This window comes from Mustela putorius, unplaced genomic scaffold (genome assembly GCF_011764305.1).
Source record: "Mustela putorius furo isolate JIRA1106 unplaced genomic scaffold, ASM1176430v1.1 tig00003875_pilon_pilon_pilon, whole genome shotgun sequence".
Lineage (NCBI taxonomy): Eukaryota > Metazoa > Chordata > Mammalia > Carnivora > Mustelidae > Mustela > Mustela putorius.
In genome coordinates this window covers 2,950,575-2,971,799 of record NW_025422026.1, presented here as the reverse complement: position 1 = coordinate 2,971,799, position 21,225 = coordinate 2,950,575, and the positions used below count along the sequence as shown (strand labels likewise).

The following is a 21,225-nucleotide window of genomic DNA, read 5'->3' as shown; positions in this document are numbered from 1 at the left end:
TCCTGGGTCCTTCCAACACGCTTTCCTGCAGTGGGTGTGGGTGTGTTTTTGAGCTGGACTGAATAGTGTGCCGTTCCACAAAGCACACACAACAACACACAATAAAAACACGCAGGTTGGAAAAGAATGATGGCTTTCCCTCTACCTGCACGTCAGCAGGCAGGTGCTTCGGGAGAAAGGGCAGCAAACTGTACACACACACCAGCAAGGCCTGGCCGTGTTCGAGTGTTCTAGGCGTTGGGAGGAGCATGTGCTGCCAGAACCCCCAGGAAGGGCTGTGCTCGGCTCATTATCCGCACCCCTGCCCTGACCAAGGTGTGCTGTTGGGGGCCCTCGGGCCACATCTGCGGCAGCTGCCTCTCTCTCTTGCGTAACCTGTGTGCTCCCAGAGTTTCGATAAAACCTGCTGTTATAAATGGAACCACATTTCCTGTGCTTGGGGGGAACCTACACTTCGGCTCTTAAGTACTCTCAGAAGAAATCCGTTTGCGCGGTGAAACACAACCCCTTCGCCAGCGTTTGCGGAAGAGAACGTTTCTGAAGCCAGAAAAACAGAAGCATGATTTTGTTAAAGAGGCCAAGTGAACAGGACACGTAACGTGGACGAACCAAATGTCCGCTCAGGGCTGGTTCCCTGTGTTGCTGCCTGAGCCAAGGGGTGGGGCAGGTTAGACGGGCTGGGTTAGAGAGCCGGAGCCATGGGCCGGGCCCTGTTAGAGAGCCTGAGCCACGGGCCGGGCCGTGTTAGAGAGCCGGAGCCATGGGCCGGGCAGTGTTAGAGAGCCGGAGCCACGGGTCAGGCCGTGTTAGGGAGCCTGAGCCATGGGCCGGGCCGTGTTAGGGAGCCGGAGCCACGGGTCAGGCCGGGTTAGAGAGCCACATTTCCCTTCCCAGGTCTGCTCCTGGAAGAGAAGGCGCGAGCACTTGCTTTCTGCGAGCCCGCGGTGTTGGAACAGCTCCGGAGGACGGTGCTGCTGAAAGGCACACTGGGCGAGCGGGGCTCTGAGGAGGGGAACCCAGGGGGCTTCGCTTAACCAGCTCCCCCCGGGTTCCTTCCCACTGAGTCTGAGGCGAGGAAACAAACACCCTCTGACAGAGAGGTTCTTGACTGACACCACCTGGGAACCCGGAGGCCCAAACACAGCACCCCCCTCCCCCACCCCTGGCCCGGAGCCAGATGGGGAGGGGAGAAGGTGGTTCCTGGTGACTCCACAGCCTCCGGCTTCCACTTAAGAACCACAGCAAATGGGGTCTTATTTCAAAGCTCGGGGTTGTGCATTCAGCAAAATCCGTTGCTTTCAAAATGGACCACCTTTAGGGAAGCCAGCACGCAGCATTCCACACCAGGATGTGTCTCCCCTAGGGCGAGACGGGGTGCTGCGACCTGACCTCACAGTGGCTTCTGGTACTTACAGGTAATGGGAGGAAAGGGGGGGCCTGACGCCCAGTGACCGAATACTCAGCCAACCAGTGATTTAATTAACTTGACATGCCAGATAACAAAGCTATCGCGGAGGGGAAGTTTTTTTTAATTGCAAGTGCGAAAAGAGACTTAAAAAATGTTTTCGAAATCATCAGTGATGAGCATTATTAATTTTATAGTCGGAGTCTTGCTACCTTGAACTCTTAAAGGGAGGGCCGGGCTGGCCTGGAGGCCGCAGCTTCACTAGCTCTGTGCTCGCCGCCTCGTCCACTGGCCTGCACCTGCTGGTGCCCCAGTGAGCAGAGGAGGACGTGGTGTGGGGACTCTGTCAGCGGGCAGCGGTTCGGAGGGAGCCTCCCTGTAAATCGCTTGTGCCGATGCATCTGCGGGACCGTCCGGTCTCCTCTCCTCCCGGCCCAGCCCCCTGGCTCCGAGGCCAGCACCGGGAAGGGATCTGTCACCTCTTGGTCCCCGATGCCTTGCATGTACGGTGTCCTCTGTGGGGAGTATGGACGGCCTCCCCTCCCCACACCCTCCTGCTCCTGCCGTCTCCAGATTCCCTCCCATCAGAGGAAAAGCCACCTACCCATTCTGGGTTCAAATGCCTCCTCTGAAGACACGTCTGACTGAACCTGAAAGGCGGCCTCCTTCTTGGGGATCCTTCTGGGCCCTCGCTGACCGTTGGAGCAGGCTGGGGATTTCTCCCTGCTTTCCCCCGACAGCAATAGGTCGGCTCCTACTGAGTGCTTCCACGCACGGACACGGTGCCCATGCAGGACAGCTGTTCCCAGCTTCCGCCAGTGCCCCCACTGCACGGCTCAAGACACTGAGGCTTGGGGCTCAGGAATCCTCTCTTGTCCAGCAAATAGAACCCAGGCTCATCCCACCTCTAAGTCTGAGCTCCTCCCTGCAAAGTAACACCAGAGGGGAGCAAAGTCAGCTTTCCTGTTAGTGCCTGAGATGCCCAGCCCAGGGGACGGCTCGAAGGCTCTCTGCTCGAGGGATGAAGCCCAGTCCCCTTGCCTTGTGCGCCTCGTTCCCGAGGCTCCCTTCGGAGAACAGACGCCGGCCCCCCGGGCAGACGCAGGGCTCACGGGAGGGCTTCCCTGAGACAGCGGGCTCGTGGCATAACGCGCGCCACGGCAGGCTGCGTGTGCACGTGTGCGCTTGAAGATTTACTCCAAAAGCTGGCAATTTTAAAGTACATGTAACTCTACTCAATCTCTGAGATTTTCACCTTTTTGAGTCTTTCATCTTCCTGAACGGAGAAGGTGCTGGCCGTGATGGGCGGCCTCGGAGTAGGACAGTGGGCCTGACGAAGGCATTGTCTGCGTGGGACATGTCCAGTGGGTCACCGCAGGAGGGCGTGTGAGGCCGGATCCCAGTCCTGGGAGACGCGGCGTGAGGGGTTCCTGCCCGGAGGGCCGTGGTGTGCTTGCTGACTGGCGGCGGTTTAGGAAAATGAGTGTGTGTGTGTGTGTGTGTGTGTGTGTGACACAAACATACGGGGAGAGAGAGGCAGAGACTGGCGAAGCAAAGGGATAAACAGTAGAGGATCTGGTAGAGAACAGATGCCTGTTCTTTCGACTCTTCCTGCGAGTCTGAGATCAGGAGAAGCTAACAAAAAAGACGGCCGCCGAGCTTGGAACAGATGAAGCCCCCAGAGAAGGCGGGGTGAGCCAAGTGGGGGGGGCGCTGTGAGCGGCCCCTGTGAGGACGGGAGCGCCTCGGGACTGACTGGCCAGGCCGCTTGTCCTTCCCTCTGTGTGTGTCTTGCATCTGTCTCGAGCTCAGCTGGCCTGGTGCTGGGGAGGCGACTGGGCCCCTGCAGATGTGGCCGAGGCTGCACAGAGCGGCGCCTGTGCCTCGAGCAGGCCCCCGACACGCGCTGGGGCGGCCGCACAGACGGTGGGGGGGCTCCGGCCGCAGATGCTGCGCCCCCCTCGCTGGGTCGCAGGGCTGTGTGCACAGTAGTGTCTGTGTGGTGCGCGCTCGCCTGCCATCAGTGGGGACAGTCACGGCTCTCTGTGGCCCTCACATCTGCGGCTCCATTCATGGCTGCGATGCCGGGCGCCCGCCACCGCAGACCCTCTCACCTCAGCCCTGCGCTGCCTCGGCTGCCTTCCAGCGCCCCACGGACGCTCTGAGCACCTGCCCTGGACACCACAGCCTTGGTGTGAGGGACTGCGCTGTGTGTTTGCGGTTGCATTTTAATTCAGTTTAATTTTATTTGAGAGACAGAGACAGCACAAGCAGGAGGAGAGGCGGAGGGGGAAGCGGACTCCCCACGGACCAGAGAGCCCCATGCAGAGCTTGATCCCAAGACCCCGAGATCATGACCTGAGCCGAAGGCAGACGCTTAACTGACTGGCGCTACACAGGCGTCCCCGTGTGTAGCGTTTTCTACAATCCCTGTGCTGCCTCCATGCACGTACTGCGATAAGTGGGTATGGCCCCATTCTTTGGAGGTGGACACTGAGACACAGAGGTGACGTCCTGTCTGACCTAACACAGGAAAGAGTGCCACCGGGACTTCCCAAACGCGCAGCTCAGCAGGGAGGCGAAGAGCACCACCAAGAACGCCAACCGTGGGCTGAAGGAGAGGGTGCGCCTGGGAGAGCCTCACTCCTGGCCGGAGGCTGAGAAGGGGGGGCTTGGGGGCTTCCCTGGGGGTTGGCGTCTGTGGGGGCCTAACAGGAGGAGAAGGGTTATGTGCGGAGAAGAACGTTGTGAAAGATGGTTCCGGAGACAGAGCTGCGGAGAGCCGGGCCGCTGGAGCCCGGGGTGGGAGGGGGAGGGAGGCAGCCAGCCCCGCCCGAGCGCTGCCTGTGTGCGAGGCCGTGAAGGGGCCTGGGTACCCCGGGGTCCCAGGGCAGGTACATGGAGGCGCGGCGGGAGGTCGTCCGCAGCTCGTGCGGCAACAAAGCCCACGAGCTGGACAAGAGAGTCGTCATGAGAGCGAAGGGGCCGGCAGTGATGGGGGAGGCGGGGAGCGAGGACGACGGGGGGGGCGGGGGGGGCCGGAGGGGGCGGGGGTGCTGGTGCTGCCGGCGATGCCCGTGGTTTGGGGCCAAGTCCTAGGACACTCCAGAGCCTCACTCGCAGTTGGGTTCCTGTCCCGCTCTGTCTTAGCCTGGAATGAGCCGGGCGCTCACTCCCTGCTCGGGATGCTCTGCAGACAAGACAGTCTCCCTTCCTCTGCCGGGTCCGCATTCCTTTCTGAGCTCTGATTCTGGGATTGGACGTTTTCCCAAATTCTGCCAAGCCCCGGGCAGAACAACCTCCACAAACCTATAGATGCCTTGAAGTTTGTGAGTAACTTAGAGGAAATGTGTCCCAGCTGGGAATCCCAGGGCAGGACACAGCTATCCTTGGGGGCCACTTGGGAGGGATGAGCTCATTCAGGATCCAGCTTGGTCTCTCGTGCACCCAGAGAGACTGTCGGGCCACAGAAGACACTCTAGTGGGGGGCAGGAAGCCCACCTCAGTGTATGTCAGTTCCCAAAGATGCCCTATAGCCTGGCGCACCTGCCCCAGACCCAAGAAAGGATAAGTAAATGCAGGGAAGTGTGTGCATACGTGTGTGTGTGTGTGTGTGTGTGTGTGTGTGTAAAACCAATTTCAAAAATAAGGTTTTCCTCTGTAGGAGATGAACATTTTAAAAAGCTGCAGTGTTCAGTCTGGGGTGAGGGAGAAGGCGAGGGGAAGATAAGCTGCTTTTGCTTCTTGGGGAATATTTGTCTAACTGATCCTTAAGTATGGTAGAGAGACAGTGGTTCCTTTCCCAAGGCAAACTTCATGGGGATTTATTTATTCCTCACTGGAAACCAGAACACCATGGGTGAAAAGACAGATCAACAGGCAGTCAGAAAGCCAGCCAGCAGTGCAGTGGCACAGTGGCTCTCCCTTCCAGGATTCTGCCCCTCGTTACAAGAGCTGTATAAAGGTGACATCCTTCTCCGTCTTCTGAGCCTAAGTCTTCATGGAGAATAGTCACAGTCGCATGAAAGGAAAAGCTAGCACAGTCCTCCTGCTTTCCACCGACCAAGCTTCTGTCTGGTTTTCAGGTGACCACTGCCCGTCCCCCTTGCCATGAGGGTTCCCTTTCTAGAATCATCGAGAGTCCGTCGTTGGGAGCACAGGCATCAGCCCGTCGCAGCTCTTCGAGTGCGTGGTACATGGACATCAGGAGGGAGAATGGGATTCCAAGAGCTCCGAGACCCTCTTCCACCCGACCTTCTGCGTCTCCGTGACAGTTTGGCATGGGGGCCCCAAAGAAAACCCCCACTTTCTATAATTGGGCTTTGTAACCCTGCAGGAATGCATGCCTGTGACATTTGGGGTAAAGTTCTGCTCTAGCCACGAAGGAGTAGAGTGGATCTAATGAGCTGGTGTGCGCGTCGGGAGCACACCCAGTTCTGGGTTGCTGTCTGAAATGCATCCATTCCGAAGGTTTGTGAAACTATGTAAGGCCCCTGGCTTTAAGGGAAAAACAGATTTACATTCCTCCCTGTCTCAGCAGGAAACCTTAAATCAAAGGCCGCCAACAAATCAGCACATGCTTATCTGTCAGTGCCCTTGTCCCAGTCTGTAATTAGACGTGTACTTGTGTGGGATCGATGCTAGTCTCCTCATTACCTTGTATGCTGCTGAGAGCATCTGTCCCGATTAGCCTTGAACCCTCGGGCCCAGGCGGTGCCTGGTACCCAGGGCGTTCTCTGAATGCTCGCGCAGGGCAGGGAGGAAAGGAGGGAGGAAGCGAGAGAGGAAGGCAGGCGGCGGGGAGCGAGGAGGAGAGAGGCCGCCGGGAGACCCACGTAGCTTCACGTATCTAGTTTTTCAACTCATTTTATGTGTCCCATGAGAGAGGCTCCTGCCCTGGGCCCCATGCTCTTGAGAGTCCCACTCTCGCTGCCCCCTGGCTGTGCCTTGCCCCAGAACACGAGGTCACAGTGGGACCAGCCCATTCCCAGGGTCTGGGTGGGCCACTCCCCTAACAGCCCCTTAGGTCCCCCAACTGACAATGTGTGCACCTTTAGGCCCAAGGTGGGTCTAAGGGAGTGACTGTTCACAGCGTAGGGTGTGATGGGGCTGGGGCATCTACACACGTGTGCTCGACACCCATGGTGGTGTGGGATGGAGCCCCGAGCGTGGTGGGAGGCAGGGATCCTGCCCGAGGCCGCCGCTCCCTGTGTGCCCGAGGTCCAGGGCCCAACCCCGTGGCGGCTGAGAGTTCTGAGTTCTAACCTGGCCTTCTAGCTCCTTGTGAAGGTCTGTGTGTCTCGTTAGGAGGACAGAACGTATTTTCTGCAACACTTGGTACTTGATTTATAACGCGGAAGTATTTAGATACACGGTATTTGAGCAAATGTTTGTGTGTGTGTGATTCTAGAATCCTGCCGCCACCGGAGCATGATGGTCAGGAGGGAGAGATGGTTTTTTAAGTTCTTTGCCCATTTTTTAACGGAGTTACTATGTGTGGTTTTGTTGGTTTTATTTATTTATTTATTTTTGGGTTGAGCTGTATGACTTCTTAATATTTTGGACAGTAATCTGTAGTCAGATATGTGGCCAATGAACAGCGTCTCCCCCTGGGTAGGTGGTCTTTTCATGTTGTGGAAGGCTTCGGGTTTGATGAGTCCCACTTGTTTGCTCCTGCTTTTGGCAACTCTGCCTTTGGTGTTCTTGCTGTGATTTCATTGCCAAGACCAGGTGAAAAAATGGACAGATGACTTGAAGAGACAGTTCTCCACAGAAGAATCCACAAGGCCAAGGGACACATGAAAAGATGGCCGCCAGCCCTCCTCATTAGGGAGGTGCAAATCCAAAGCGCAGGGAGGTCTCACCTCGCGCCGTCAGGATGGCGACTGACAGGAAAGGCGACGAAACAAAGCAGAGGAAGGTATTAGCAGGTCTCTGGAGAGATCGGAAGCCTTGTACGCCGTTGGATACAGGAGAGGTACGGCTCTTCTGGGAAGCAGTCTGTAGGCTTGCCCGCCCCAGGGTGGAGCTGCCACGGGGTCCAGCCGTCCCCTTTTTGGGTGGAACCCATAGTCCCGATCTGGGAGACAAGGCTGTACCCCCATGTTCACTGAGCATCGTTCACCATTGCTGAGAGGCAGAAACAACCTAATGTCCACAGACAGATGACTGGAGAGAGGAAAGGTGGTCCACACGTAAGCCAGGGAGCCAGGCTTCTGGCAGGGAGGGGCTCCGGCCACTTGTCACAAGGTGGAGGACACCGTGCGGAGGGAAGTCAGTGCAGCACCGTACCCGGTGGCTCCACTACCTGGAGCTACGTCGCGTGGTCAGACCCAGAAGCAGAGAGTGGAGTGCTGGTTACGGGGTCGGGGAGGAAGAGACATTGGTGGGGCGGGGGGTGGTGCTCATTTGGCCTCAAGCGTCAGTTACACACGATGAGTAAGTTCCGATGTCCGCCGTACCACAGAACACCTGTTGTTAATACCACTGAATTGTGGACTCAGAAACGTGAGAGACTAGATGTCATGTTGGCATTCTTATCACGAAAAAAAAGGGACACCAGGAAACTTCTGGGGGCGATGGATACGCCCACTGCCTTGTGCTCATGGGCTTGCAGGTGCGGACCTGTGTGCAAACCCATCAAATCGTACACAGTGTGCTCGGGGTTTTCTATCTCGGTTATGTCTCAACAGAGGTGTTTAAAAAACAAAAAAGAGTGAGGGAGAGCTCCGGCTTGGACAGCCTGGGTCTGCCTGCCACGTGCTAGCTCAGGCTCGGTTTCCTCTGGGCAAAAACAGAAGTAACGATGGTGCCCCTTTCGCTGGAGGACGGAGATGTGGCCGCCGCGCATAAGCCTCGTGTATTGTCCGCGCGCGGACGCTGTTACAGGCTGACAAGTGCTCCTCTCCTTTTTTTTCAGCTCATGCATGAACAGATTCCTGATCAATCATGTGTTCTCAGGCCAGAGATCAAGTCTGCTACGTAATAAGAACTGCCAGATTTTCCCCATCACACACTCCACGCGCCATGGCCCTGTCCTCCGCAGCGCTTTGTGACGGTTGTCATTTTACACAAATGCCCGTCCGCTCCGTAAGAGCTGTCTTCCCTTCCAGACGGCAGGCGGTGCCCGGCACTGCCCGCGTCCCGCCCTGGGTCACCGTGGCCTTCCCATCCCCCAGCCCAGCGCCGGCAGGACAGGCGCGCTGCGTACCTGCCCAGGGACGGGTGTCGGCGCACAGACCTCCAGCATCTTGCGTCTCTTCTCAGCCTCCCCTCCATTGCACGGAGGCCCCACGCTTTCTGTGATCTTCCAGATGAACTTGTGAAAGATTCCGCAGCCCCGCTCCCCATCATGACTCGTGTTTTGATTAGATAGTACAAAGTTCTAATTACAAATTAATCGTTAAAGAATTAGCCTTAGTCAGAACATCTCATCGTAGTTCCCGTCTCAGTCACCCCTCACTGACACACCTGCTTGGCACATTTCACCGTAGGCGGGAGCCAGCCCTAGTGGTCTTCACCTCACGTTGTTCACTCTGACTTTTAGGACACTACACGCCAACTCTGGGTTCTTCCTTGCATCGATGTCCGTGAATTCCAAGGTTTGATATACGAATGCAATTTTATAATATGATTTAAGTATGTTTTATTTACAGTAAACATATCGGGGGCTTATCTAGGAACGCCCCAAGCTCACCACTGCTGCCTCACATCTGGTGAGGCCTCTTGTGTAGGATTGTGTCCCGCAGCATGGTTTCTCTGTTTTATGGCTTTCCCTAAATGATTTCCACTGTGAGGGTCATGCTCCGAAAGCCCTTCTCCTCCTTGAAATGACAGGAACAGCCACCTGTTTCCGTTTAGTTCTTTTATGATTTCATTTTTCAAGCTGAACTCCATAACCCCCTTGGAACTTACTGGAGTCTATGCTATGAGGCAGGAAAAGGTCCAACTTAATACGGTGTTTCGAAACAACTGGTTCTCTCAGCTCCTCTCGGGGGTGATTTCCAGCTCCGTTCATTGGCATTTCTACTTTTGCCACAGAGTCAAGACTCCTGCCTTTGGGTCTGTTCCTAAACCTGTAGGATCGTTCCAGTGGTCTAGCTCCCCTCTGACGCCAAGGTATGTGGTTCTCATGTCTCCTGGCTGCCTGGCGCGGCTGACCACAGCCGAGGGCAAGGGCTGCTCCCTTGTCTTCTTTTCTGGAGACCTTCCTGCCAGTTGTGCGGCAGCACAGGTGACGTAAGCGCCGCGCATCACTCAGGACGTCAGATGCACATTTTACAGATGAGGAAGCTGAGGACCAAGAGCAAAGACACACACACGCTCCAGGTCTCCAAAATACTATGCAGGGCCGGAAGCTCTCAGATGGGGCAGAGCCCACAGCGGGACCCTCTGTAAGGTGCCATCCTACCTGAAAACCCCCCGTACCTAGGGCGGGTGCGCCACCGCCTCATCCTTGGCCTTCCAACCTGTGGCATCTGTTACTGTAGGTGCCGGTTTTAGACTCTCCTCTGCTGCTTTGTGTTTGGTCTTACGCTTTCCACTTAAGAGTGTGCCTTCACATTTTCCTGCTGGAGACTACATCTTTCTTTTTTCTGAGATAGGGAATTCCCATCCTGGCCTCTGTTTGAGTTACCCAGCGTGGTGATCGCGCCTCCTCAAAGGCACCCTTGCGCTTGTATTTCTTTGCTTGTCAGAGGCTGTGCGTCTTCTCTGTATAGATGCACACACACGTCACTACAGTGATCACTGCAGAAGTTTAATAAAATTGTAGGTCTGTTTTATTAGCATAAAAAAGTGATCCTATTATTAGCTACCATGTTAGTAGCTTGGTCGACACGATTTTTATTCTTTTTAACTGAAGCGCATAGGGAAGAAATCATTTTGATCGTGAAGTCACGCAGGTGGGTAGTTCGGAGTTGGTCGTGACGACATCCCGGCTGTATTTCATTAATTAGCATCTGGACTTTCAGGGCTGATGCTGAAAATACACAAATTCTGTAGGTGATGAAGTTATTTTTTACTTTTTAGAAAAAGTTACGGGAACAGAGTAAGTGCTGTCATACAAGGTGTTGAGAGAGATCAGAGCTTTGAATACTTCTCCTGCTCAACTTCCATCCCTTTGTAAGTGGCACAAGGCACCGTTCCGTTCAGGGAGAGGAAGCCGGGAGCCTGGGGAGTGAGACCACCCTCCTTTAGACCCTCTTGTGCGACTGCCTTTTCCTTATTCCCCACTACCTAGACTTGGGGGCGGCTGACACGTGACACAGAGGCTCGTTCGGGGCAGTGCCATGCCCTTACAGCACTTCACCTTGGGAGTTGAGACTTTGGGTCCCAAGCCCCCACCCACCGTCAAGGAGTATCTGCCATCTGCTCAGCCACATGCTGGCCCCTCAGCGTGCTCCCTGCCAGACGGAGGTTTGGGACAACACCTGTGCTGACGACCCGGACCCTGAGGTGCTAGCCCCCCTGAGGCTTTTGTCAGTTCATAGATGGGGCTCCACTGACAGTCTGGGCAAAATGGGCGACTCACCTGCAGAAAATGCCCCGATTCCACTGATTTTTTTCATGTCTGCGTAGGAAGAAAAAAGTTGCTTCCTTCCCGAAGATCAGTGAGCTTCCAGGCTCCTTGAATTCTTGTGTGTGAGCGATTCTAAATCGCCTCTTCTTCTTCCTCTCTTATTTATTTATCTGACAGAGAGAGAGAGAGAGAGAGAGAGATCACAAACAGGCAGAGAGGCAGGCAGAGAGAGAGAGAGAGAGGGAAGCAGACTCACTGCTGAGCAGAGAGCCAGATGCGGGGCTCAATCCCAGGACCCTGGGATCATGACCTGAGCCGAAGGCAGAGGCTTAACCCACTGAGCCACCCAGGCACCCCCTTCTTCCTCTCTGATACTGCAGACTGGCTACTACTGGTTGTTAACCAAATGATGTTTGAATTTTAGAAGTCAAGCGACTTAAAGGCCCATTTTACTAAATTTATGAAACTTCCTCTCTACTCTCATAATTCCAAAAGATTTAATAAATATACATATGTGCTAGGATTTGCATTAGGTTTTTTTTTCTCCTCCTTCTACTTCTATCAAGTGCTTTTATTAAGCCCTTTTAGCACTATTTAACTTTTAAGCTAAGCATGTATTACTTTTAAAAACTAATTGGATAAAGATGTTCAGAGCTTGAAACACGGGAACCTTGAAAATAAAATGTGGACCCACGACTTAAGTAAGTAACTATCTGGAAGATTTTGATGTATTGCTTTCCAGCCGAATTCATTTGCTTCTCTTAATGCTTCCTGAGTGTTTAGTAACACAAGCACCTCTCAGCTGCTTTTTTGTTCATCCAACATAAAGAGAGCATTTCCTATAGTAAAATATTCTTAAAAACGTGTGTGTTTCATGTGTTCCATGTGACGTATATGTTAACAATACAAAGACTGAACAGGACATCAAAAATCAAGATGCTTCGCAGGGCCCTCAGTCATGTGATCATTACAGCCCCGTGGTGGTGGTTGGGGGGGCGGAAACACCGCCAGCTTCCAGCTGGGGAATCCCACCGCCCAGGGGTGGGGAAGGAGCCTGGGGTGCTTACGATCACAGGCTTGGGTGTCATTTATCAGCTGTGCCACCTTGAGCGCAACAGCGACTGGGATTCCTCAGGCCTATCACATCAGTGTTGGTGTCCTCAAGGAAAAGAATAAAAATGTGACTCTTGAAAATGTTATTAAAACGTGCAATCTTGTACCTAGATTGCTCTGACCTCCTGCCGCAAGCCATGGAAAGGCCCAGAAGCTTGAGCTGTATTTACTTGCCTGAAGACAATCTGTCCTCGCTTGGGCAAGTGACTTGACTTCCCTTCATCTGTAAATGGGGCCAAGAGAAGACCGACTTTGGGGTTTGGAGGCTCACACAAGATGGTGCGCTGCAAAGCATTCGGTAAGCTGCCTGGCGCACAGCGAGGGCTCGATAAATATGGCCTGTCCTGACTCCTCAGAGTCCGGCAGCTGTGGCCGGTGTCATTGGAGCTGCTTCCCAGAGAGGCTTACTCACATCCATACTTAAGAAAATTACACCTGCAGCCTCTCCAGCCTACCTCACTTGTTCATTTAATGAGCACCGACCGAGTTCCTGCCAGATACCACACGCCACAGGAGACCCTGGTCTCCATTCTCCCACCTCTCTTCTGAAAGCACAACACAAACGTCCCCGCCTCTGGGAAGCCTTCCTAGGACTCCAGGCGGACTCACTACTGCCCTGCTGCGTAACTGACTTTGGATACGAATGGGGTTCCAGGGGAAAGGACCCCTCCCCACCCACCCACCATGTTCATTTCTGTATCATCAGTGCTTTCCGGGCTGTGTATAATAAAATAAGTAGATGCTCAGTAATGTGGAGTTGACTGAAAGTGCGCTTGTTTTCCCATGAGGATGGTAGCTGCCTTCGCCAGCTCTCCGATTGCCGAAGCAAGCCAGATGTGTGCCGGACAGTTTGAGTCCTCTGGAAACACGTACGAGGTGGGCTCAGTCAGTCTCGGTTGTTGTGAGTGACTACTTTGTCTTATAACAACTGAAATTCTCTATTATGTTACCAGATCACACTCTTCAAGCCCCTCTCTTTTGCTAATTAAAAAAAAAAAAATAGTATGGCCACATTGGGGAGGTCCTTAGGGAACATGTCCTGTATCAGGAAAAGTAGTTAAGCACTGGGGTCCTAAAGGAGCCTGGGAAAGTCTAGCCAGAAACTATGGAGTTGGGTTGTATTATCTATATAAAAACAGAACTGGACTTGGCAAGTTTTGTCACATCTTGGCTTATTAAATCCATTCATTGAGAATTAATTTTTCCAGATTGTTACTTCATAATAGCATTCAAGTGTCAGAAAATACCGTGACCAGTCAGTCCTCGAGACAGGTTGGGAAAGTAAAAGGCGGCAGGTGAAGCACCGTCTCCCACACGTTTGCTCAGCACTTGGTAATTTACAATGAGGCAGCTTGCACTGTCATTATCCCTCTGCTAAAACAACCCCCTGAGGCAGGTGGGAAGCCGGATGCTAGCCTCTTTGCATAGGACGGGACACCGAAGCAAGGCTCCACTGGGAATCCGAGCTGTCACACATCAGACTGGAATGGTCCGCTACCATGACCATCACCCTCCCAGGATCTCTGGAGGGCCTGTATCTTGTGGGTATCTTCAGAAAAACGGTCCCATCTTTGCATTGGTCTTCCCAGAGCATTCTGGTCTACGGAGCGTGACCCAGGCTACAAGGAATGTCATGGGCACCTGGGCGTTAGCAGCTTTCCATGAATTCCCAGCCTCATCCTCTTGTGCGCTATGATGTGTGCTTTCACCGGACATGCCTTCATGATCCCGTAGGGGAGAAAGGCACCTGTCCCCTATGCAAGGTGTCATGTTCACCTTCCTGGGACTGACCCAAGGGCCCCAGGGACTCTGAAGCATGCAGCCCTCTAAGCAAATTTCTGATTTAACCCATCTGAAATCCCAGCACTGCAGACAGGAGGGGGACGCTGTGTGCAGGCCTGTTTCCCACACAAGCAAGCCCTGGGGAGGAGGAGGGCCCATTTACCTATGTACAGGCCTCACCAGCAGTGGACTCCGGCAGCAACTTTACTTCCATCCATTGTGTTATCTGAAAAAAGAAACCTCAGCTGGCCTGATGGGGAGCCTGTTGTGTGGGCAAGATATAATGGCGAGGCCTTTGGAGCGCTTTTTCTGTCTGCTCTGGTGTTTACAGGCCCCGGGTGCGGCGCCTGGACCAGCCAGGACCCTCTCCTCCCAGAACCTCCATCCTCAAGGCACCCCCTCCTCGTTCACAGATTTCTGGTACTTGAGTCCATAAACCAGGTCAAAGAATTCTCCACCGGAGTTGGAGGTGGTGGCTCTGGGAGGGCTGCGCACCCTCCCCCGACCCATCCATCACTCCCTTTGAAGACACACAGCCCAGGCTCAGGGACGCGGACAGAAACATCCTGAGGAAATCACCACTCTAAGTGGCTTCTAAGCCTCATTTCCCCAAGGAAATAATCAGCACCTCTTGCCCAAGACAGCTCCAGGTGAGCGGGAAGGAACACCTTCCTGTCTCCGGCGGGAAGGCGTTGCCTGACCGCCTGATCGCCCAGCGCCCTCGCTTCTACTGTCACAGTCCTCCGAACCCACGAGGTGGCCGGGGCAGGTACGACCCCCCCACCCCATGCCGCCAATCGACGCAGGGCACACCGAGGCCCGGGCGCCCGCTCTCCTCGCGGGGTCACCCAGAGAGCAAGCACCCGGAGCCTCTGCCTGCGCGCCCCGAGCTCGCCCCGCGGCACCGTCAGGTCCCCCGAGTGAGCCCGTCCGCGGCGGCGGCCACATGGCCTCATTGTCCCGGGCGGGCGTCCCGCCGCGCGGACGCGGGCGTTCACAGCAAACCGCAGTCCCGGCCGCTCGCGGAGCGACCCCGCCGGCCGGGCGCGGGGACGCGGCGAGCCTGGGAGCGCCGGCAACAAAGGAGAGGAGCGCGCGCGGGACCCCAGGGGGCACCGGCCCGGGGGGCGGCGCGGCCGGCCCGAGCGCAGGGGGACGGGGCGGCGGCCGGCGAGCAGGCGGCGTGCCCCCGCCCGGCCCTCAAAGCCTCCTTTCTTCTCGCGCGCAGCGAGGCGGCTCCGGGAGATCCGGGAGGGGGCGCAGCTCGCCGTTCTCGCCGGCCGGTCCGGGCGCGCCCTCCCTCCGCCGCCAACCCCACCCCGAGAAGCGCACAAAGAGCGGCGGGCGGGCGGGCGCACACCTCCCGTCGGGGCGGGGCCGCGGGAGGGGCCGGCGCGCGCTCCGCCGCGCCCGCCTTAAAGGGCCCGCCCGCTCCCGGCGCGCACCGCGCATGCCCGACCGCGGGGCGGGGAGGGACGGGACGGCGGCGCGCGCACGCCCGCACCGCTCGCCGGAGCCATGGCCGGCGTCCCCGCGGAGGCGGCGCGGCGCTCGTGCACGGGTCAGCGCCCGCGGGGGCTCGGTCGGCGCGCGGGGCGGGCGCAGGACCCCCGCGCCGCACATTCCGGAGGTCGCGGGCCGCAGGGCGGGCCGGGCCCGCGCTGCGGCGGGTGTCTGGCTGGCCCGGCCGCAGTTTGAGGGCCAGTTGGACGAAGTGCTGCCCAAGGGGCACAAAGCTGCGGGCGCGCGGGCGCGCGAGAAGCGATGCGGGCGGGCCTCTGCCTTTGTGTCTCCTGCGCTCCCGCGCAGGTGGGCAACCCGCGCCAGGAGCCACTTGGCCCGTGCGCACCCGGACCTCGAGTCCCGCTTTCCGGGCCCGAGGGCTCGGGCCGCCCTTTGCGGCAGACAATAGACCCTTCTCCCAGTGGCACCGTGGGCTCTAGGGGTGGTTTATTTGGGGACGCTAACGGGACTTTCTCAGGACCGCTCTCTTAGAGCCCGGCCGCGGGCATCCGAGTTGGGCGCGTTTTCTTTTCTCCATCAGGCGAGGGGGGAGAGCTGGGGACAGACTGTCCTCGGCCGATAGGTACGCGCGAGTGTCCCGAGCCTGCCGGTCCCGCATTAGACAACAAAGAGAGGCGTTAGCGGCGGCGGGGGAGGGGCGCGGCCGGGAGGAGGACGGGGCGGGCTGCGGCGAGCGCGGGGGTGGGGGGCGCTCGCTCTCGGCTCGCCCTGACCGCGGCCTCCGCCCGCCCCCGGCCCGGCGCGCGCCAATCGCCTCCCCCAGCGATAGTGTCAGTAGCATTGTAGTGTCAGCTCCCGCCGGTGACGTTGCGCCTCCCTCGTCCCCCTCCGGAGCCGTCTGGCTGCAGAGGCTCAGTCAAGAGGCGGGGAGGAGAGGAGGAAAAAGCGCTGAGTGAGGGCGGGCGGGCGGGAGGGAGGGAGTGGAGGAGCCGGGGAGGGGCTCCTTAAAGAAACGCTGCTGTCGCTCGCCTGCTCGCTTCTCGCTCGGCATTGTGGCCAGCCAGCCGGGCACTCGGGGGGCACGCGCGGCTGCCGCTCGAGCTTTGCCCCCACCCCACCCGCCGGCAGATCTGGGGTGGGGACCCAGGCGGGGGCTCCTGCGGCCACTGCCCGGCGCCGATCGCACTGAGCGACCCACTCCTCCCGGCGCCGAGAAAGGAGCAACGGAGCCCTCTGCAGCCGGCCGGCCTCCCCGCCCCTGACCACTCGCTTCCCGGCTGCCTTTGTGGCCGCAGCTTCTCGCCGCCGAGCCGAGGGCCGGCGGGGGCGCGGCGCGCACGGCCGAGCGATGCCCAGCTCCCTGTTTGCAGACCTGGAGCGCAACGGCAGCGGCGGCGGAGGGGGAGGCGGCGGCGGCGGCGGTGGTGGCGGCGGCGGCGGCGGCGGCGGGGGAGAGACCCTGGATGACCAAAGAGCCCTGCAGCTCGCGCTCGATCAGCTCTCCCTGCTGGGGCTGGACAGTGACGAGGGCGCCTCTCTGTACGACAGTGAGCCGCGCAAGAAGAGCGTGAACATGACCGAGTGCGTGCCGGTGCCCAGTTCCGAGCATGTCGCCGAGATCGTGGGGCGGCAAGGTGGGTCCGGTGGAGATGGGGAGCTGGAAGGGAGAGGGTCTCGGGCCACCGCCCCGCGGGGAGGGCGCGAGAGGGTTCGGGATCCGGGGCGCCCGCGAGCCTGGAGAAGAGAGGAAGAGCCGCGCGATGGGCCGGCGCCCCAGACAAAGAAAGTGCAGGCAGGCTGTCTCCCGGAGCCGCGCCGCTGCCACGGCGGGATGCACTTTATCCTGCTAAAATCACTGCCTTCTCCCCTAGCGCCCCCCACCCAGCCCACCCCGGGAAATAGAATTTAAATATAAGATGCTTGGGGGAGGGGGCCTTTGATCGGTCCTTTGGGAGGGGGAGGAGGAGGAGTGAGCATCGGATGGGAGGAGGATTCTGGATTTCTGCAAAGCGGAATGGAGCCCAGAGGAGGAACAATGGGTCCCGGGACTGCCCCCTCTTCTCATCAGTACCCCAGTTCTGGGAGGGTTCACGGCCCCGGCCCTGTTCCTTGAACCCTTTCGCCGCGCCTTCAGGGCGGACGGCGCGCCCCGCTGGATCCTAGCGGCATCTCCCCAGCTGACTTTTCCCTGGGATTCTCGGGTTTGCTCGGGACGACTGCAGTCACTGGGGGAGGACTGGGCAGCCAATGGGCTGTTCCTCGAGCGCCTCGCGGGTGGAACCCGCTTCCCAGCCCGTGGCGTGGCCCAGGGTCAGTGAGGGAGCCGCCCCCTTTCCGCCCGAAGCGTGTCCTGCAGCCCCGCAGCCCAGGACGCGGGCGGTCCCAGGTCTCCGCGGTTACCCCGGGATAATGGGCGTGTCTGTCTCTCTCTCCCACTCCCTCCCCTGCACCCTGGCTCCCAGGTTGTAAAATCAAAGCGCTGCGGGCGAAGACCAATACTTACATCAAGACCCCGGTTCGCGGGGAGGAGCCTGTCTTTGTTGTGACGGGCAGGAAGGAGGATGTGGCCATGGCTCGGAGGGAGATCATCTCTGCCGCGGAGCACTTCTCCATGATCCGCGCCTCGCGGAATAAGAACACGGCGCTCAACGGCGCAGTGCCCGGGCCGCCCAACCTGCCTGGACAGACCACCATCCAGGTGCGGGTGCCCTATCGCGTGGTGGGGCTCGTGGTGGGGCCCAAGGGCGCCACGATCAAGCGCATCCAACAACAGACGCACACGTACATCGTGACACCCAGCCGCGACAAGGAGCCCGTGTTCGAGGTGACTGGCATGCCTGAGAACGTGGACCGAGCTCGCGAGGAGATCGAGGCGCACATCGCCCTGCGCACCGGCGGCATCATCGAGCTCACAGATGAGAACGACTTCCACGCCAACGGCACGGACGTGGGCTTCGATCTGCACCACGGGTCCGGCGGGTCCGGCCCAGGCAGCCTCTGGAGCAAGCCCACCCCCAGCATCACGCCCACCCCCGGCCGCAAGCCGTTCTCTAGCTACCGCAACGACAGTTCCAGCTCGCTCGGCAGCGCGTCCACAGACTCTTACTTCGGCGGGGGGACCGGCGGCAGCACAGCCGCCACCCCGCGCCTGGCGGACTACAGCCCCCCCAGCCCCGCGCTCAGCTTTGCCCACAACGGGAACAACAACAACAACGGCAACGGATACACCTACGCGGCGGGGGAAGCTTCCGTGCCTTCCCCCGACGGCTGTCCCGAGCTGCAGCCCACCTTCGACCCGGCTCCGGCTCCCCCGCCTGGGGCGCCGTTGCTCTGGGCTCAGTTCGAGCGCTCCCCCGGAGGCGGCCCTGGGGCGCCGGTGTCGTCGTCCTGCTCGTCCTCCGCGTCTTCGTCCGCTTCGTCGTCCTCCGTGGTCTTTCCCGGGGGCGGCGCCAGCGCGCCCGCCAATGCCAACCTGGGGCTGCTGGTGCACCGCCGGCTGCACCCGGGCGCCAGCTGCCCGCGCCTGTCCCCGCCCTTGCACATGGCGCCGGGGGCGGGCGAGCACCACCTGGCGCGCCGGGTGCGCAGCGACCCGGGCGGAGGGGGCCTGACCTACGCCGCCTATGCCAACGGGCTGGGCGCGCAGCTGCCCAGCCTGCCGCCGTCGGACACCTCCGGCTCCTCGTCGTCGTCCAGCTCCTCGTCCAGCTCCTCCTCCTCGTCGTCGGGGTTGCGGCGAAAGGGCAGCCGCGACTGCTCCGTGTGCTTCGAGAGCGAAGTGATCGCCGCGCTCGTGCCCTGCGGCCACAACCTCTTCTGCATGGAGTGCGCCAACCGCATCTGCGAGAAGAGCGAGCCCGAGTGCCCGGTCTGCCACACCGCGGTCACCCAGGCCATCCGCATCTTCTCCTGAAGGCGGCGCGCCTGCGCGCACCCCGCGGGGGCCGAGGGGGGCCCCTCCCCTCCAGCCTCAGACCCCCGGACCCTCGCCGCCGCCGCCGCCGCCGCCGCCGCCACCACCCGGCCCGCGCCCGCCCGCCGCCTCCGTGCCCCACCCCCTCCTCCCCCACCCCCGCTCACACTCTGAGATCCGAGAGGAGCTTGGGAAGCTGTAGTATCCGCTCGTTTTTTAAAATTTTTAATTTTTAAACAAAGGAACTTGCCAGGATATCTGCATCAAGAGTACTATAGCCCGGGAAGCCCCCGAACCACCTGAAATGCATGCTCTATAAATAATAGGAACGGCGACACTCTAGTAATGATAGTTTGTACACTGTACTTCATAGGAAGCTTCCAAAAGAAGAAAACCCCACAAGTTTTCCATTTTCTTAAAGTAGGAGAAAAAAAACGAACAATAATTATTATGACGAAGAGGATAATAATAGTGCTTATGGGATGTGTGGACTGTTTTCGTGTGTTCCCCTTTGTGGCTGGGTTCCTACGATGCTTATTCTAGAACACAGTGGATCCTTTTTGAATGTTGTGGAAGGGCCAGGAGTTCCTGTGAAACCAGGATACTGCAGCTTTATAAAAGTTAAACAAACTGTAACATATCTCTTATATATTAAAAACGTTTAAAAGTTTTAAAGAGAAATTGCATTAATACAGATTGAAGTATTTTATTCTTTTTTGACTTGAAAAATTATATTTCATATTGCAAAGATGTTTACAAGTATTTTAATTTAAGTTCAGTGAACTTTTTGTAGCTGGGTTAAATCTTTTTATTTTAGTATGGCCTTATGGCAAAGAACACTGTATTATTTTAATAACCACACAATCGTGACGGAATTACAAAACCATAAAATGTGTAATGTTTTGAACAGTATTCTGTTGGGATGGAGATTTTATAGGTTCAGACAAATCTAGAAATGCTTCACCCAGCATATTTTCTATTCAGTGATATAAAGCATATTTTATTCTATATTATTACAAAAAAAAACCACGGAAATGTATAAACATGTCACAAGGAACTGTTGATGCTTTCTAACATTTGTATAAATAGAATTCAGTGCAAGCTACAAAAATTCTGTTGGGCCACTATAGTTTTAGTATTTCTATTTTAATACATTTGTTTACCACTTGTTTATGTATATGTAGGTGATGTTACTTGAGCTTAAATGTACTTTACTGAGCAAAGTTTAAAAAACAAAGTATATTTTATTTTATGATAAAGGGCCTTTAACCTCATGGTCAAATACTAATATTATATTTGCTGAGACAAGATTTGAAATTGTATCAAGAGTTTTATTTTTCTGACATTTAAAGTTCTACATAATAAAGGTAAAACTTAAGGAATGGTGCTACTTCATTTTTTAAGTATTTCTATATAAATAAAATATTGAAGAAAACCTATCTTGTGTGGTGAGTTGGTTTTGTTTTACGCCCCTTGGAGTCCTCCTGTGTAAATCACTCATAAGCGACTAGTGAAAATGTATACGTTCCAGGCATATGATGTTAGTATTTTATCAATGGAATGAGCTTTCCAGATAGGCCGGAGTTGTATTGAGTGGGATCTATAGGCCACGGGCAATGGTATTTTTTAAAAATTGCAGTTTCCTACTGAATCAGGGCTGGCTTCTCCCTGAGACACAGTGGGCGCGGTGCCTGGGGCCCATGATACCTGCCGGGGTTTGATGGGGAGGCCCAGGAAAATGTTTGATTTCTTTTAAAATTAGAAGAAAGCAAACCCAAAGGAAATGAAATTATTCAAAGGAAATGTTTTAATTTTCAGGTCCACAAGAACCTGTTCATTAAAATCTGCCTAAAACACTAAGAGAATAAAATAATTATTAGAGTATTTAAAGTGATATCAAAAATCAATTCAAATATCGATATTATGCGGGAAGAGGCCCACGAAAGCAAAAGTGCCTGGGGTCCAGCAACGTTAGGATCCCACCCCACGTGGCCCCTTCAGGGTAGAGGGGGCCTCAGGGCTGTGCCC

At 56.7% G+C, this 21,225-nt stretch overlaps 1 protein-coding gene and 1 long non-coding RNA gene across 3 annotated transcripts; one reads left to right on the top strand and one right to left on the bottom strand.

Annotated features, from left to right (window-relative positions):
* Positions 1-6,512: 6,512 nt before the first annotated feature.
* LOC101684172 lies at positions 6,513-14,881 on the bottom strand. 2 transcript variants are annotated; one of them, XR_200285.3, is made up of 4 exons: positions 14,449-14,881; positions 13,984-14,046; positions 10,938-11,095; positions 6,513-10,385 (listed from the first exon to the last, which is right to left on the bottom strand). It is a non-coding gene; the product is annotated as an uncharacterized LOC101684172 (long non-coding RNA). The 2 variants fall into 2 exon arrangements; XR_001181316.2 differs by having other exon boundaries at positions 13,984-14,881.
* A 437-nt stretch (positions 14,882-15,318) lies between these two features.
* On the top strand, positions 15,319-20,579 carry MEX3B (mex-3 RNA binding family member B). Its single transcript, XM_004763650.3, has 2 exons — positions 15,319-16,918; positions 17,747-20,579. The coding sequence occupies exons 1-2, from the start codon at positions 16,633-16,635 to the stop codon at positions 19,195-19,197; spliced, it is 1,737 nt and encodes a 578-aa protein (XP_004763707.2). The 5' UTR covers positions 15,319-16,632; the 3' UTR covers positions 19,198-20,579.
* The last annotated feature ends 646 nt before the right edge of the window (positions 20,580-21,225 follow it).

Coding starts and splice junctions, on each gene's coding strand:
- MEX3B (XM_004763650.3), top strand. CDS start 16,633: ATGCCCAGCTCCCTGTTTGCAGACCTGGAGCGCAACGGCAGCGGCGGC. Junction 16,919..17,746: donor CGAGATCGTGGGGCGGCAAG/GTGGGTCCGGTG, acceptor CCTGGCTCCCAG/GTTGTAAAATCAAAGCGCTG.